This window comes from Populus euphratica, unplaced genomic scaffold (genome assembly GCF_000495115.2).
Source record: "Populus euphratica unplaced genomic scaffold, PopEup_1.0 scaffold93.1, whole genome shotgun sequence".
NCBI classification, from domain to species: Eukaryota; Viridiplantae; Streptophyta; class Magnoliopsida; order Malpighiales; family Salicaceae; genus Populus; species Populus euphratica.
In genome coordinates this window covers 202550-215404 of record NW_011499873.1, presented here as the reverse complement: position 1 = coordinate 215404, position 12855 = coordinate 202550, and the positions used below count along the sequence as shown (strand labels likewise).

The 12855-nt window shown below is 36.6% G+C and overlaps 3 protein-coding genes and 1 long non-coding RNA gene across 4 annotated transcripts; 3 read left to right on the top strand and 1 right to left on the bottom strand.

Annotated features, from left to right (window-relative positions):
* Positions 1–325: 325 nt before the first annotated feature.
* LOC105127714 (uncharacterized) lies at positions 326–12617 on the top strand. Its single transcript, XR_842688.1, has 3 exons — positions 326–336; positions 6656–6658; positions 12469–12617. It is a non-coding gene; the product is annotated as an uncharacterized LOC105127714 (long non-coding RNA).
* Positions 3097–5974, top strand: LOC105127710 (scarecrow-like protein 1). The gene is made up of 3 exons (XM_011029090.1): positions 3097–3170; positions 3868–3915; positions 4034–5974. The coding sequence occupies exon 3, from the start codon at positions 4086–4088 to the stop codon at positions 5841–5843; it is 1758 nt and encodes a 585-aa protein (XP_011027392.1). The 5' UTR covers positions 3097–3170; positions 3868–3915; positions 4034–4085; the 3' UTR covers positions 5844–5974.
* Positions 6735–9750, bottom strand: LOC105127712 (small RNA degrading nuclease 5-like). The gene is made up of 6 exons (XM_011029091.1): positions 9699–9750; positions 8937–8997; positions 8726–8817; positions 8467–8648; positions 8091–8386; positions 6735–7053 (listed from the first exon to the last, which is right to left on the bottom strand). Exons 2-6 carry the CDS (start codon positions 8966–8968, stop codon positions 6915–6917), a joined length of 741 nt encoding a protein of 246 aa, XP_011027393.1. The 5' UTR covers positions 8969–8997; positions 9699–9750; the 3' UTR covers positions 6735–6914.
* Positions 9903–12617, top strand: LOC105127713 (ribosome maturation protein SBDS-like). Its single transcript, XM_011029092.1, has 5 exons — positions 9903–10116; positions 10256–10385; positions 10467–10667; positions 10757–10924; positions 11926–12617. The coding sequence occupies exons 1-5, from the start codon at positions 9983–9985 to the stop codon at positions 12361–12363; spliced, it is 1071 nt and encodes a 356-aa protein (XP_011027394.1). The 5' UTR covers positions 9903–9982; the 3' UTR covers positions 12364–12617.
* Positions 12618–12855: the final 238 nt, after the last annotated feature.

Sequence of the window (12855 nt, the reverse complement as noted above, 5' to 3'; positions counted from 1 at the left end):
GCAGGGGTGACAGGCGTGCATGTCAGGGCTCGAACCCAGATGCAGTGGAAGGAGACAAGCCCCTTCCACCGCTAGGCCAAGCACTGAAATACTAAAATTCTATTTTCTTTGTATTTTTAGAAGTAGCGTGTCATCCTCTTTCTAACAGTGCTGTGATGAAGATTTTTTTTCTCCGCTAGGCCAAGCACTGAAATACTAAAATTTTATTTTCTTTGTATTTTTAGAAGTAGCATGTCATCCTCTTTCTAACAGTGCATGTTCATGAAAGAAGTTTAATTAGATTGTGATGAAGATTTTTTTTCTTTTTTATTCCCTAAAAAAATGTATTTTTTTGTAGTTATCTTCCAACAAAATAGTTTTTTATTAAAAATTTATTTTTTAAAAAAAATAATCATTTGTCATTTAAATATTAAATCTTTAGCTTGTTTGCTGTGTTTTTTTAAGTTGATTTATCATGATCTCGTATGTTGTGTATCAAATTATATTTTGACATTAAATTATCTTTAAGTTATGTGTTTTTTTTTTTGTTATCCCAAGTATATATTAATCAAATTAACTCGAAATAGGCTCTAATCATTTTCATCTGGCAATAAGTCCTCCTCCAAATTTCATAATGAAATAGCAAAAGAGGTGTATGTATCAAAATAATTCTCCAGAATTTATATATGCTGGAAGGATTTAGGGTTTTCAGAAAAGAATTGTCTAGTAATTTCACTAAAATAGTTTCTCCTCTTCAATGTCACACTTGTCATCTTACCGGTAAAAAGAAAACGAGTAATCATTCCACCAGCAAGAGTCACGAGTTCAACTCATTCATTGTAGCCCACATTACTCAATTTATTTTGATCGAAGGCATGATTGACAGCTAATTGCAAACCATAGACTTTCCTCTTATCTCGTTAATTGTTTATGCATTTACAAGGATTAATTTCCAACGCCAGTGGTTGGATAAGATAAGGAAGGACGACAGAGACTTAATACCAATAGAAAAACCGAATATGGCTGCTCAAAATGAATCCTTGGATCATGCAAAAATTTTCAATGCCTAATTCTACAGATTCTTATCTTATATGATTGATGTCATGCTGGATTCATTTCACTTTCTAAATGGTCAGTGGGTTAGATTGACATTTCGTGCAAGTAAATATAAAGGAAAACTAAATATTAATATTAACAAATAAAATAAAACATGGTTTTATTGTCTAAGCATTCTGTACTCTCTCATATTTTTTTATTTATCCCAGCTAATTTCTCTTTTTATACCCTAAAGTTTTTTGTTTTTTATTATCAAACTTTATTTATTTTTAATTTCATTTTTATAAATTATATCAGTATTATTTATCCGATATGATTTGTTTCTATTTATTTACCCTTGCATATGCTTCGCAGAATATTTTAGCATTGAATTCATGCTACATTCAAGTTTGATTTTATATAATAGAATTTTTGGTTATTTTTTCACAAAATTAACAAAAGACCAAAATTAACCAAAAAATAAACATAGATTTTAAAAACAAAAAAAAAAAAACATCAATTTTTTCCCTCAAGTTGCAAATTATACCGTGTAAACACTGTTCATCCTCTCATGTATGCCTATTCACCAGCTATTCGCAGCCAAGTTTTCCTTTCTAGGCTCTTGAAGTTTCAATTTTGCAGTTTGATCATTGAATTTTATTTCTTTTCTAATTCAGTAGTTTTATCTATTGCTTGTATTTGCATTTTCTTGCATATTTGATCTGTCATTGAACATTAAATACTATAAAAAGTTGTATCTCTAAAAAAATCTGTATGATTGTAATTATTTTTTAAAATATTTTTTGTATTGAAATATATTAAAATAATATTTTTTAAAATTATTTTTAAAATTAACATATAAAAAAATTCAAAACAAACAATTTTAATTTTTAATGAAAAAATTAAAACTTTTTAAAAATACAGGTCTTCCAAACGCTGCTGCCAAGCTGCTAACCCCAACCTACCCCTCTTAACGTCGAACCTATGACATGCTCCATGCGGGAATCATGGTTTACGCAGTCAAAAACGCGTAGTCAGCAGACTCTTTTTTTTTTTTTTCAAAACAAATTGAAGTATTTTGTAAAGGGTGATATATGATAGCGTGACGAGACCTACAGTAATATTTAGCACTTAGCAGTATTATAAAAATATCACTAATAGTTATAAGTATGTATTTCATCTTAATTAAGGATATAAAACTGAAAATATAATTCGCATCCTTGTAAACACTTATATTCTTGAATCTAAGTTACTTTACTACTAGAAGAGATCACTTATAACTCAGTATGCATTCTATTCTTCTCTCGTATGCAAAAAAAAAAAAGAAAAAAAAAGATGCAACTAGAAAATAATTAAATAATCAAGTTCCTTGTAACAACATCGTCGTCGTAGCCAAAACATATAGTTTACATATATATGTGTGTGTGTGTGGGTGGGTGGGGGGTTTGCGCATGCATGCCACTATGAAATGACACAAGGTTGTCATGAACTACAGAGACTCGTTTGTCTTCTTCCCCGCTTACGCGTATTCAAGATTAGGTTACACGGCAAAAGTGGATTGCCTCTCTGAAATTCAAGAAAGATAAAGCTTGACGGTGCAGAAATGTTTTGGCTCCCAAAAACGGAAGTGCTATGAGATGGAAAAACATGGAAAAAATCAAAGCCACCTCCATGAAAAAGAATAAAACAAAAATAAAATACTTTGACCTTTCCATCTTTGTATATTCCGGAACCTGCAATTAATTCTCCCCACTTTTACTCATCCACTGATCACCACTTTTCATAAGAAAATCCAGTCAAATACTCCATGGATGGCTTCAAACAGTTTCATGCTTTATGCCTACGTTCATTCCGGAATTAATGCAGGACTCAAGAGAAGTAAACAATTCTAATAAAGCACACCAAATTAATGGTATACAAATTAAACGGTGAGGATTGAGTGATGAAATTGGAGTCACATGTTGCTGGTGTATTTGGACCAGATTTAAGATTGAATGAATGACAGAGTTGGTAAAGACACGCTGAAAAAGAAAAATGCTCCAAACCCAAAAGACATAACTAAGGAAACTCCGCCTGAGGTCTGGTTATCTACTAAATTGCGGGGCTGACTGCTTTGAGCTTCGCTACTTCCTCTTGAGTTCTTTCTCCTACTTCAGGTACATGCCTTGTTTGTAAGAACATAAGAATTCAGGACTAGCTACTTGTATGACCCTCTACTGCTGATTGCTTTCCTTCATTTGATCTATGTTTTTATCATTTGTAGTTGTTTTTCTATGTTTTCTTGGATTCTCAATGGATCTCATTTTTTTCTTGAGAAGACTCTCTGTCGCTCCCTCGAAATCTGGATCCTTGCCTTCTCTGCAGTGTTGCTTATCACTGAATCCTCGTCTGTCATAACAAGAACTCCAAGTTTATTCTATGCTTGATTCCATTTCTAATTGAACAAACCGGACTTGCCCTTTGATGTCAATTATATCTTTCAAGGAAACTGAAGCCACCTTTTTTACTAAATTTGTCTCTTCAATATCAACTATATCTTTCTTTTAAGGAAACTGAAGCTGATCAGTAAAAGCAATCTAAGAATTAGATCCATCGTCATAGAGTTTAGGGCTCTCTCCAGTTTAAAAGAATATGCAGGCATGCGACTTCACTCTTCTCTAATATTATTATTTTGCCCCCCAAACCTCCGATGCTGGGATGGCTCTTTGTACGGAATAATTATCCTCTCTGTCTATAATTTAGATATTCGGTTCACTTTCTGTCTCATGACTGGCTCAAGTTATGTAGATAAGCTTATAATATTTTGGTTTTCCACCTCGTGTTTTCCTTGACATCGCTTGTCGCTGAATGCAGACACCCTATAAATTTCATCTGGATTTCAACTTTAAGGGGCTACTCCAGGTGATTATTTCTCACTTCTTTCGAAGAAATTTTTAGTGCTGTTTGCTAGTTCCCATGTTTGACAAACATTAACAAGTTTTTTTTCCTGCCAATTTGATGACTGTGACTCCGAACATAGGATATATGATACAACCATCTCTCTTCAAAACTGAGTTAATTTGGAGAAAATCATGTCTTTAGTTGGACCTGCAGAACTTTCTGCAACACCATACGGAAATCATAAGCTGTACTCACTGAAGGGGAGCAATGACAACTCTGGCTTGTCTGCCCAAATATTCTGCCCTGATAAACGTCAGAACATGTATATGACCGATTCTTACTCCATTGAGAGTTATGAGAAGTACTTCCTTGATTCCCCAACAGAAGAGCTAATACAACCATCAAGTTCTGGCATTTCAGGGAATTCAGCTCCACCTCAAGGCACATCTTCGCTTCAGCTAAGAAAGAATTTAGTTTCATCCATGTCCCCTCAAGATGATCCATACGACGCTTATTTCACATTGACGACACCCTGTGATGGCTATCAATTCAATTCCGAGTCAGATTACTTGGACATCGAGAGCCCTGATCCACTAAACTATGATGAATATAAGATGAAATTAAAGCTTCAGGAACTTGAGAGAGCGCTTCTAAATGATAATGATGAGGATGGCATGTTTGGAAATAGTCAGAGCATGGAAATGGATGGAGAGTGGTCTGATCCAATCCAGAATGGGATGCACCATGATTCTCCCAAGGAGTCATCATCTTCAGATTCTAGCCTAAGTAGCATCAGCAGCAATAAAGAAGTATCACAGTTATCTCCTCGAACTCCCAGGCGATTGCTTTTTGAATGTGCTAATGCAATCTCAGAGGGAAACATTGAGAAAGCATCGACTTTAATAAACGAGCTCCGTCAATTGGTGTCAATTCAAGGAGATCCTCCGCAGAGGATTGCAGCCTACATGGTGGAAGGTCTTGCAGCCCGTATGGCTGAATCTGGAAAATATCTCTATAAAGCTCTGAAATGCAAGGAACCTCCTTCTTCTGATAGGCTTGCAGCTATGCAGATCCTTTTTGAGATTTGCCCTTGTTTTAAATTTGGATTTATGGCAGCAAATGGTGCAATGATCGAGGCATTTAAAGGTGAAAGGAGAGTTCATATAATAGATTTTGACATAAACCAAGGGAGTCAGTACATAACACTGATACAAACACTCGCCAACCAGCAAGGTAAGCTACCACACTTGAGGTTAACTGGGGTCGATGACCCTGAGTCAGTTCAACGACCTGTTGGTGGCCTGAGGATCATTGGGCAAAGGCTTGAAAAGCTAGCAGAAGCACTTAAGGTCTCGTTTGAGTTTCATGCAGTGGCCTCCAAGACTTCACTTGTCAATCCATCAATGCTGAACTGCAAGCCTGGGGAAGCACTTATAGTTAATTTTGCTTTCCAACTCCACCACATGCCTGATGAGAGTGTTTCAACAGTAAACGAGAGAGACCAGCTTCTTCGGATGGCTAAGAGCTTGAATCCAAAACTAGTAACTGTTGTTGAGCAAGATGTGAATACTAATACTGCCCCTTTTTTCCCGAGATTTACCGAAGCTTACAACTATTACTCTGCTGTGTTTGACTCTCTTGATGCAACTCTCCCACGGGAGAGCCAGGATAGACTGAATGTTGAGAAACAGTGCCTGGCAAGGGACATAGTGAACATAGTCGCATGTGAGGGAGAGGAAAGGATTGAGCGGTATGAAGTTGCAGGGAAATGGAGAGCAAGGATGATGATGGCTGGCTTCACTTCATGTTCAATCACTCCTAATGTGGTTGATATGATCCGGAAACTCATTAAGGAGTACTGCGATAGATACATGTTGAAGCAGGAAGTAGGTGCGCTTCATTTTGGGTGGGAGGACAAAAGTTTGATCGTTGCTTCAGCATGGAAGTAACAGCTACTATTTGGTTAATTGGGGTAAGTAGAAAGTTGGTTAGGTCTGCCTGTGCTAATATTTTTGTTTGATGAAAATGCGTACCGAGATGTGATGTTATTAGCCACAATGACTCTCTGATGTTGTGCAAAGTTCTTTGCCAGAGGTGATGTATCAGGTTTGCTAATTATCTAACATTATCCACTTCTCCTTTACTCCCTGCTTTGCGTACTCGTCTTCATTTTAATTTTTGCTATATCAATTTGCAAATCTCCCAGGTATCCTGCTTACTTTCAGATTTCACGTTGGACACAATCAGGGTTCTTTTCTTCAAAATTTTCCATATCCTCAATTTTTTTTTTCCTAGCAAAATCTGGCAGTCAACGTCCAACCCCTAACACAATTAAGCATGGAAAACTGACCTTCAAAATACAGAAATTGCAGTTTGCGAAAGCAGTTTCTTTTACTGTGAATTTGAATTATGTCATTGGATAACCTGGCTTTGGACTGACTATTACCTTGGTAGAATATTAGTCCGAAATTATTCTTTATTCCCCTAAATGCAAACGGCCAACAGAGCAATGGTCCTGTCTTTCTAGAAGAACCCTAAAAGAATTATAGACAAACAACCATCACCGACCGGGTCCGTCTCTCATCTCAATCTACCGAAATAATTGGTTTTCCATTCTTTTTGTTCTGTTTTTATCAAGGACAGGGCGAAAGGCTCGACCATTGAACCAAAGCTCATTGAATTCTTCCTTTCCTTTTGTTCACTAGACCTCTATCTCTAAATTTTCCGAGCTAATTATTTAAAATTTTAAGAAGTAACGCAGCTGGTTAAGCCAGAATTACTGGCTCGAGATGATGAGAAAAGGGAGGTGAAGCAACAGAGGAGATGCCAAAGAAACCCAGTTACACAAAAAGAAATCAGTGCATTAGCTTTCTGTATTCATTTACACAATTTGCTTACTATTCAATGAGTGATGTTTAAGGAAAATCCGCTAATTGACTGTTTCTACACCAAATTGTGAAAAGCTTGCTACAAATGTAAGCAGCACCAGATTGAAAGGTGAAAAAACAAGGACCAAATACCTATCTGGCATGTCCTCGGTTCTTCACATCCACAAAACACAAAGCTACTTCAGCTTGAGCCTGGAGCTCTTCTAAGACCTTTACAATCTTCTCAAGAGATACTGCAGTTTCTTTCTGCTGGACAAGCATTCTCCTTATCCTTCATCCACACAAACGACAAGGAGAAAGAACAGTGAAGATAATGGAACAATTTGAAAATTCAAGATGAAAGGTTGAACTATTAGAAACAGGCTGTGTCACAGATACACTTCAAACAAACCACTGAGTAATCAAGTTAGCTTTGTCGCAAACCATTAACTTAAAATGGCTTCTAAACAGGCATTGGAAGTACTAAAACAGGCATTGAAAGTGAGTAGCTCTGTTCAATACAAGCACTACATATAGAGAGCTAAGTGAAGGATATTAGACTAGCCGATGACTTAAAATGGCTATTCAAAACATACAAGTGAAACATTCAAGGGAGAAAAAAATCCCATCATGTGTACAACTAAAGATACACCTATCTTTTCAAACTTATGCAAGCCAGAGCTTAATGCAAGAGATGAGAGCATCAAGATAATTTTTCCTCGTCCCAGCAATGAAATATGTAGAACTGTATGCATTTCCAAACCTATCAGGATGCCTACTCGCTGACATATGTGCATGGAACATTTCTGAGAGTTTGTGATCAGTCTTCAAAGTCCAATAATTGTCATCTCCCAACAGGGCAGATCATGGTCAACAGATTTTTCCTAAAACAAAAGGAGAGCAGAACGGTGCTCATCCTAATCACCCTAACCATTTTTTTGTGTGGTGTTGAGGCAGCATAAAAAGAGGGCATTTAGTGGAAAGGAATAACCTATCCATGCTAATCTTTTATAGGAAACAATATTTGCTTGATGCTCCTTATGTTATGGATTTTGTAATATGTAATTAATGAATGTATCAGTTTTCAATATGGGTGCAGCCCCCTTCACGCTCCTGTATATATTTTTTCACTTATTGCAACTACATACTTTAATTGTCTGTCTTTCAAAATACGAGGATTTAATTACTATCAGATGCATTTGCTTGTTTACATTTCAGTTTTATTTATTCAATATCTAAAGCATGAACTTAAGTGATTTCTGAAAGCAAAGAAATAAATAGGCATAGTAGATGAAACAAAATGTTCTATAACACTTAAAAATTATATACCTATGCACCCTTGCTTTATCTCCATGTCCGGTGCAAATTATGAGCATGGTATTAGTTGGTAGCGTGGAGTAGAGGCAACGCCCCCAAGCATCCATCTGAGTAAGAATTACCTTCAGTTCGGAAGTCAAACTGTATTTCATGCCTTTTCTGTGGGCCGACTTCTTTTCACATGTAACTAATGTTATTATCTCTGCAAGTTTTCCATTTAACTTCCCTTCATCATCTACTTGTTTCTTCAAATAGGAATTCAATTCTGAAAATTGGGTCCAGACAAAATGTACTCCATCATTCATAACCTCCAACCACCACTATTCAAATAAGCATATCACTGATCAAAGAAAAAATATATATATCCACAGTCAATTCCAAAACATACCTCCTTTCTAACCTTCAAAAGTGCTTCCTCACCAGAAGACACAGGAAATGAATGGGATGAACCAGAAGCATACCGATTTACTATGGAAATATCATCAATTAATGAGGAGGTTTTACCACACTTACTCAAAACTATGAGGAGCTTTCTACGGACAAATGATGGGGAAGACCCAAAATCAGGCCCTGGCAGAAGAGTCAGAAGCATAGAATATAGATAAGCATCTGGAAATGCATTCATACAACAGAAAACAAAAAACTACCTAAGTAAATGCTAGTAAAGAATCCGCTTGCCCGACAAGGATGGTCTCTTTGTAAACCAGCTTTAGTGAGCCTCCCTGAATACAGTAAGCAACTGCAAAAAAATGAGAAGATAATATCTTAAGAAAAAATCAATCAGTAAATTAACATTACACCACCAGTAGAAACTGCATGAAGCATAAAATCGGGGGGGTCTTGATTGGAGCAGCAAACCTGAACATCCTTAAGACTTGTGGTTTCCCCATTCAGCATTGCACACGTAATCCCACTAAACCTGGAAAATGAACGAAGTGTTGTTAAATTAAAAATATTAGTCGTTTTTTGCAGGAGAGGGGGTTCCAGGGACATTTTCCCTAATCCAAGCTGGGAGGAGTCTTCCTCATAGGCTGAGGGGATATCCTATGATGGATTTGTCAGAGCTCATAGGCTGAGGGGATAAGCATTTCTTTTTGCAAGGAGGATCGAGAATCGGAGTATTTATTATATAGAATCTGTTGTAGCACGCAGAATCTTGAAAATGGAGTTGATCAGCATCATTTTATAATCATGCTGACAAACTTATCATGATGGCTTTATTACGCAGTGAGCTCCAAATAAACAAAAAACTTAATTAATTAGATACCCATTTGGAGATTTATTTAGCTAATAATTCAAAAATTAAAGCTTCGACTTCTCCCACTTTCAACCTAGATTATAATTAATCATCGTGGTTAGCAGGAGCAATAGTTTACATGCATCCTGATTTTAGACTTAAGAAAAATACCAAAACCAATTCATGAAAAAAAATGAATGAATGAATGAACAAAGCAAGCACAATAACATGTAAAATTAATTAAATATTCATCATTACTAGAAATTTATGTGGTTACTAATTTTATGATCTTAAAAGATTAAAACTCAAATATATATAATTAAAATTATAATAATAATAATAATAATAATTAAACATGAAAAAATAGAGAAAGTGAAACTAACCTGTGGTCCATGGTTATCGTGAAACTTATTCAGGAAGGTGTGTGTGTGTGTGTGTGTGGGTGTGTGTGTGTGTAAACAAGGCTGGTCTTGGTCCATTTATATGCTCTTATGCCGGGCCTAAATAAAACCCAATTAAAAAGATATACTGGACTCAATGTCTCAAGCCCATATATATATTGAAAAGGAACCAGGAGACCTTCTCCTCTTGCTCCTGGCTAATAATGAAATAAAACAGCAGGGAAACAAGTAATCGAGAAGGTCCTGCTAGAGAGAGAGAGAGAGAGATGTCGGTGAAGTTGCAGCAGCCGGTAGGGCAAAAACGGCTGACGAACGTAGCTGTGGTTCGATTAAAGAAGCATGGTATGCGTTTCGAGATTGCTTGTTTCAAGAACAAGGTCCTCTCTTGGCGCTCTGGCGTGTAGGTGTCTCTGTTTTTTTTTTTTTTAATTATTATCATTATTATTTTAAATAGATTATTATTTGTAGTATTAAGTTTATTTTTAGAACGAAGAAGAAGGGTCATGTCCTCATTTTCTTGTTTTGGAAAAAAAAAACAGAGAGAAAGATTTGGATGAAGTGTTGCAGTCCCACACAGTTTATTCAAATGTTTCAAAAGGAGTTCTTGCAAAGTCTTCAGATTTGGGTAAAGCTTTTGGACACGATGATCATACCAAGATCTGCCTAGAGGTAAAAGGAAAATACCTACTGTATTTGTACAACCTTTTTTTATTATCATGATTGGTTTACTATTACTATTATTATTAATAGATATTGGAGAAAGGGGAGCTTCAAGTGGCTGGGAAAGAGAGGGAATCTCAGTTGTCTAGTCAGTTTCGGGATATAGCAACTATTGTTATGCAGAAAACTATTAATCCCGAGACGCAACGTCCTTACACTATCAGTATGGTTGAGAGATTGATGCATGAAATTCACTTTGCTGTTGACCCGCATAGCAGCTCTAAGAAGCAGGTTTTTTGGTGGCCTTTTTAAATTCTTCAAAAGGTCATGTTTGTTGGAATTTTGGCACATCATTCTTGCTAATTGTGTATTTTGTTCAGGCGCTAGATGTTATTCGTGAGCTTCAAAAGCATTTTCCAATCAAACGGTCTCCAATGAGACTTCGGCTTACTGTTATTGGACAGAATTTTCCTAATCTATTGGAAAAGCTCAATGCCTGGGATGCTAACGTTGTTTCTAAAGATGAATCTGGAAGCCATCAATCTGTTGTAAGTTTCACTCATTCCTTTTTAGTGTAAACTTTTTAACTCCACAATGCCTCTCCCAGGGTTAAGTTTTCCTCTCTTTTTTTTTGTTGGCAACTTTTAAATGTTGGCTACAAAAGGTTTAGTGGCTTTGTTTCTTGCATTCATCCTCTGAATGTGCTTGTCTTATGTATCGCCACTGGACTAGTATGCACCAGAACATGTGAAATAAGTTAGGCATCAAACTTTCAAGGCACTTGTCTATTTCTAAAATTCTACTAGGTTAGTTGCTGGTGATTGCGGATCCCTGAAGCAGAGTGAAGCTACAGGAAGTTTCATTACCCATTGCATTACATGATGGTAGGCACCCATTTAGTGTCCTGGTTGATCCCCTACAATGGAAACGTTTCCTATCAATAAAAAAATAATAAAACTACACTGATATTGTAAACAAATTCTGAACACATTTTTTCAAGTTCACTGGATTAACTGGATTTTTCTAATGTCATGGCTGCTTTTGAGCACGCCTAACGTTATGTAAAACTAGACAGTTAAAATTCTCTCATAAAAGTCATAATTGTGACATTTAACTCTTACCAGTGTTTTTCTTGATCTGATCATGTAGGATTTTATGTTGTAGTACAGAAATGATACTTATTTGTAGTGTCAACTGCTGCTGTTGATTCTTTTACTTGGCTTCTATGTATGTTGTTTCTCCATGTGTATACAACAAGTATTGTGATGGGTTGTGTAATATCAATAGGCACTTTGCTTTTAATTCTTACTAATAAAATGCAGCAACCATAGTAGTTAAGTTGTACTTGGGCTGTAATTCTATGTTGAACCCCCCCCAACCCACACCCACACACAAAGCAAAACAAAAAAGAAGAAGAAGAGAAAACAGGACTAAATACAATTTTATTAGGTGGACCATTTGACATGGTGATTCATGTCGGCTCAGGTGTCTATTTGGTCTAGAAATCTGCACATGTTTTGGATCTGAGTTTTTATTGGATTTTCTGCAGATTTGTGAAATGGACCCAGGTTTCTTCAGGGACTGTGATGCCTTCGTGAGGAATCTGCAGGGCAGGCTGGAAATTCTTGCAGTGTCTGTTCATTTTGAGGGGGACACCCATGTAGATGATTTTGATGATTATGAAGATGTGACACCAGCCCTACCCAAGGACTCTGCTGATTCTGAAGTACAACTGAGTGAGAAAATCCAAAAACAGACCATCTCTGAGGAGAAGAAAGCTGACACGCAGGCAAAGCAAAACAAGTGCAGCACATGCAATGCATTTGTTGGGGATGCAAAGCAGTTCAGGGATCACTTCAAGAGTGACTGGCACAAACATAATTTGAAGCGCAAGACCATGCAGCTCCCTCCGCTTACTGCAGAAGAGTGTTTGGCTGACATGGACCTGAATGACACCAAAGCAGATTTAAAAGAATACTCGTTTTGAGATGCGACTGATCAATTTGCGATTGTTGTCTGTGTGTTGCTCGAGTTAGATTTTAAAAGTTACAAATGGGGATTCTTGCCCGTGAAAAAAAAAATGCATAATCAGTCTGGTTTGAACCGATTGAATTGAGAAGATCTGAATTGCATCGGGTTTGCCTGGTGATACCTTAGGTATGTACGCAAAAAGACCGAGTATGTTTTTCCTCGTATAAAAATTATAGAAATTCTGACATGGAAATGATACCATACTTTCTCTTACCTATTTATTTGGATGAATAACGTGGGGATGTCACCTGGGTGGCACAGCCGCATGGTGTCGATGCTTGTTTATCTAGGAATTCCATATACACTATCGAACTGGCTCTAGGTAAAGCTCAAGCCTGTTACATAATTATGTCCGAACATTTTGCAACTGGGTGTTTCCGAATCATATAAGTTAGATCCTATGATCACTTAAGCCAAAGCTTCCATCGCTTGCTTCTGACATTTGAAA

Excerpts from the sequence above, each read along its gene's own strand:
- LOC105127713 (XM_011029092.1), top strand. The coding sequence starts at position 9,983 with ATGTCGGTGAAGTTGCAGCAGCCGGTAGGGCAAAAACGGCTGACGAAC. Across the intron at positions 10,117-10,255 it reads CTCTCTTGGCGCTCTGGCGT|AGAGAAAGATTTGGATGAAG; the intron begins GTAGGTGTCTCT and ends AAAAAAAAACAG. Across the intron at positions 10,668-10,756 it reads ATAGCAGCTCTAAGAAGCAG|GCGCTAGATGTTATTCGTGA; the intron begins GTTTTTTGGTGG and ends TATTTTGTTCAG.
- LOC105127712 (XM_011029091.1), bottom strand. The coding sequence starts at position 8,968 with ATGGGGAAACCACAAGTCTTAAGGATGTTCAG. Across the intron at positions 8,649-8,725 it reads CTTTACTAGCATTTACTTAG|GGCCTGATTTTGGGTCTTCC; the intron begins GTAGTTTTTTGT and ends CTCTTCTGCCAG. Across the intron at positions 8,387-8,466 it reads TTTTGAAGGTTAGAAAGGAG|GTTATGAATGATGGAGTACA; the intron begins GTATGTTTTGGA and ends TGGTGGTTGGAG.
- LOC105127710 (XM_011029090.1), top strand. The coding sequence starts at position 4,086 with ATGTCTTTAGTTGGACCTGCAGAACTTTCTGCAACACCATACGGAAAT.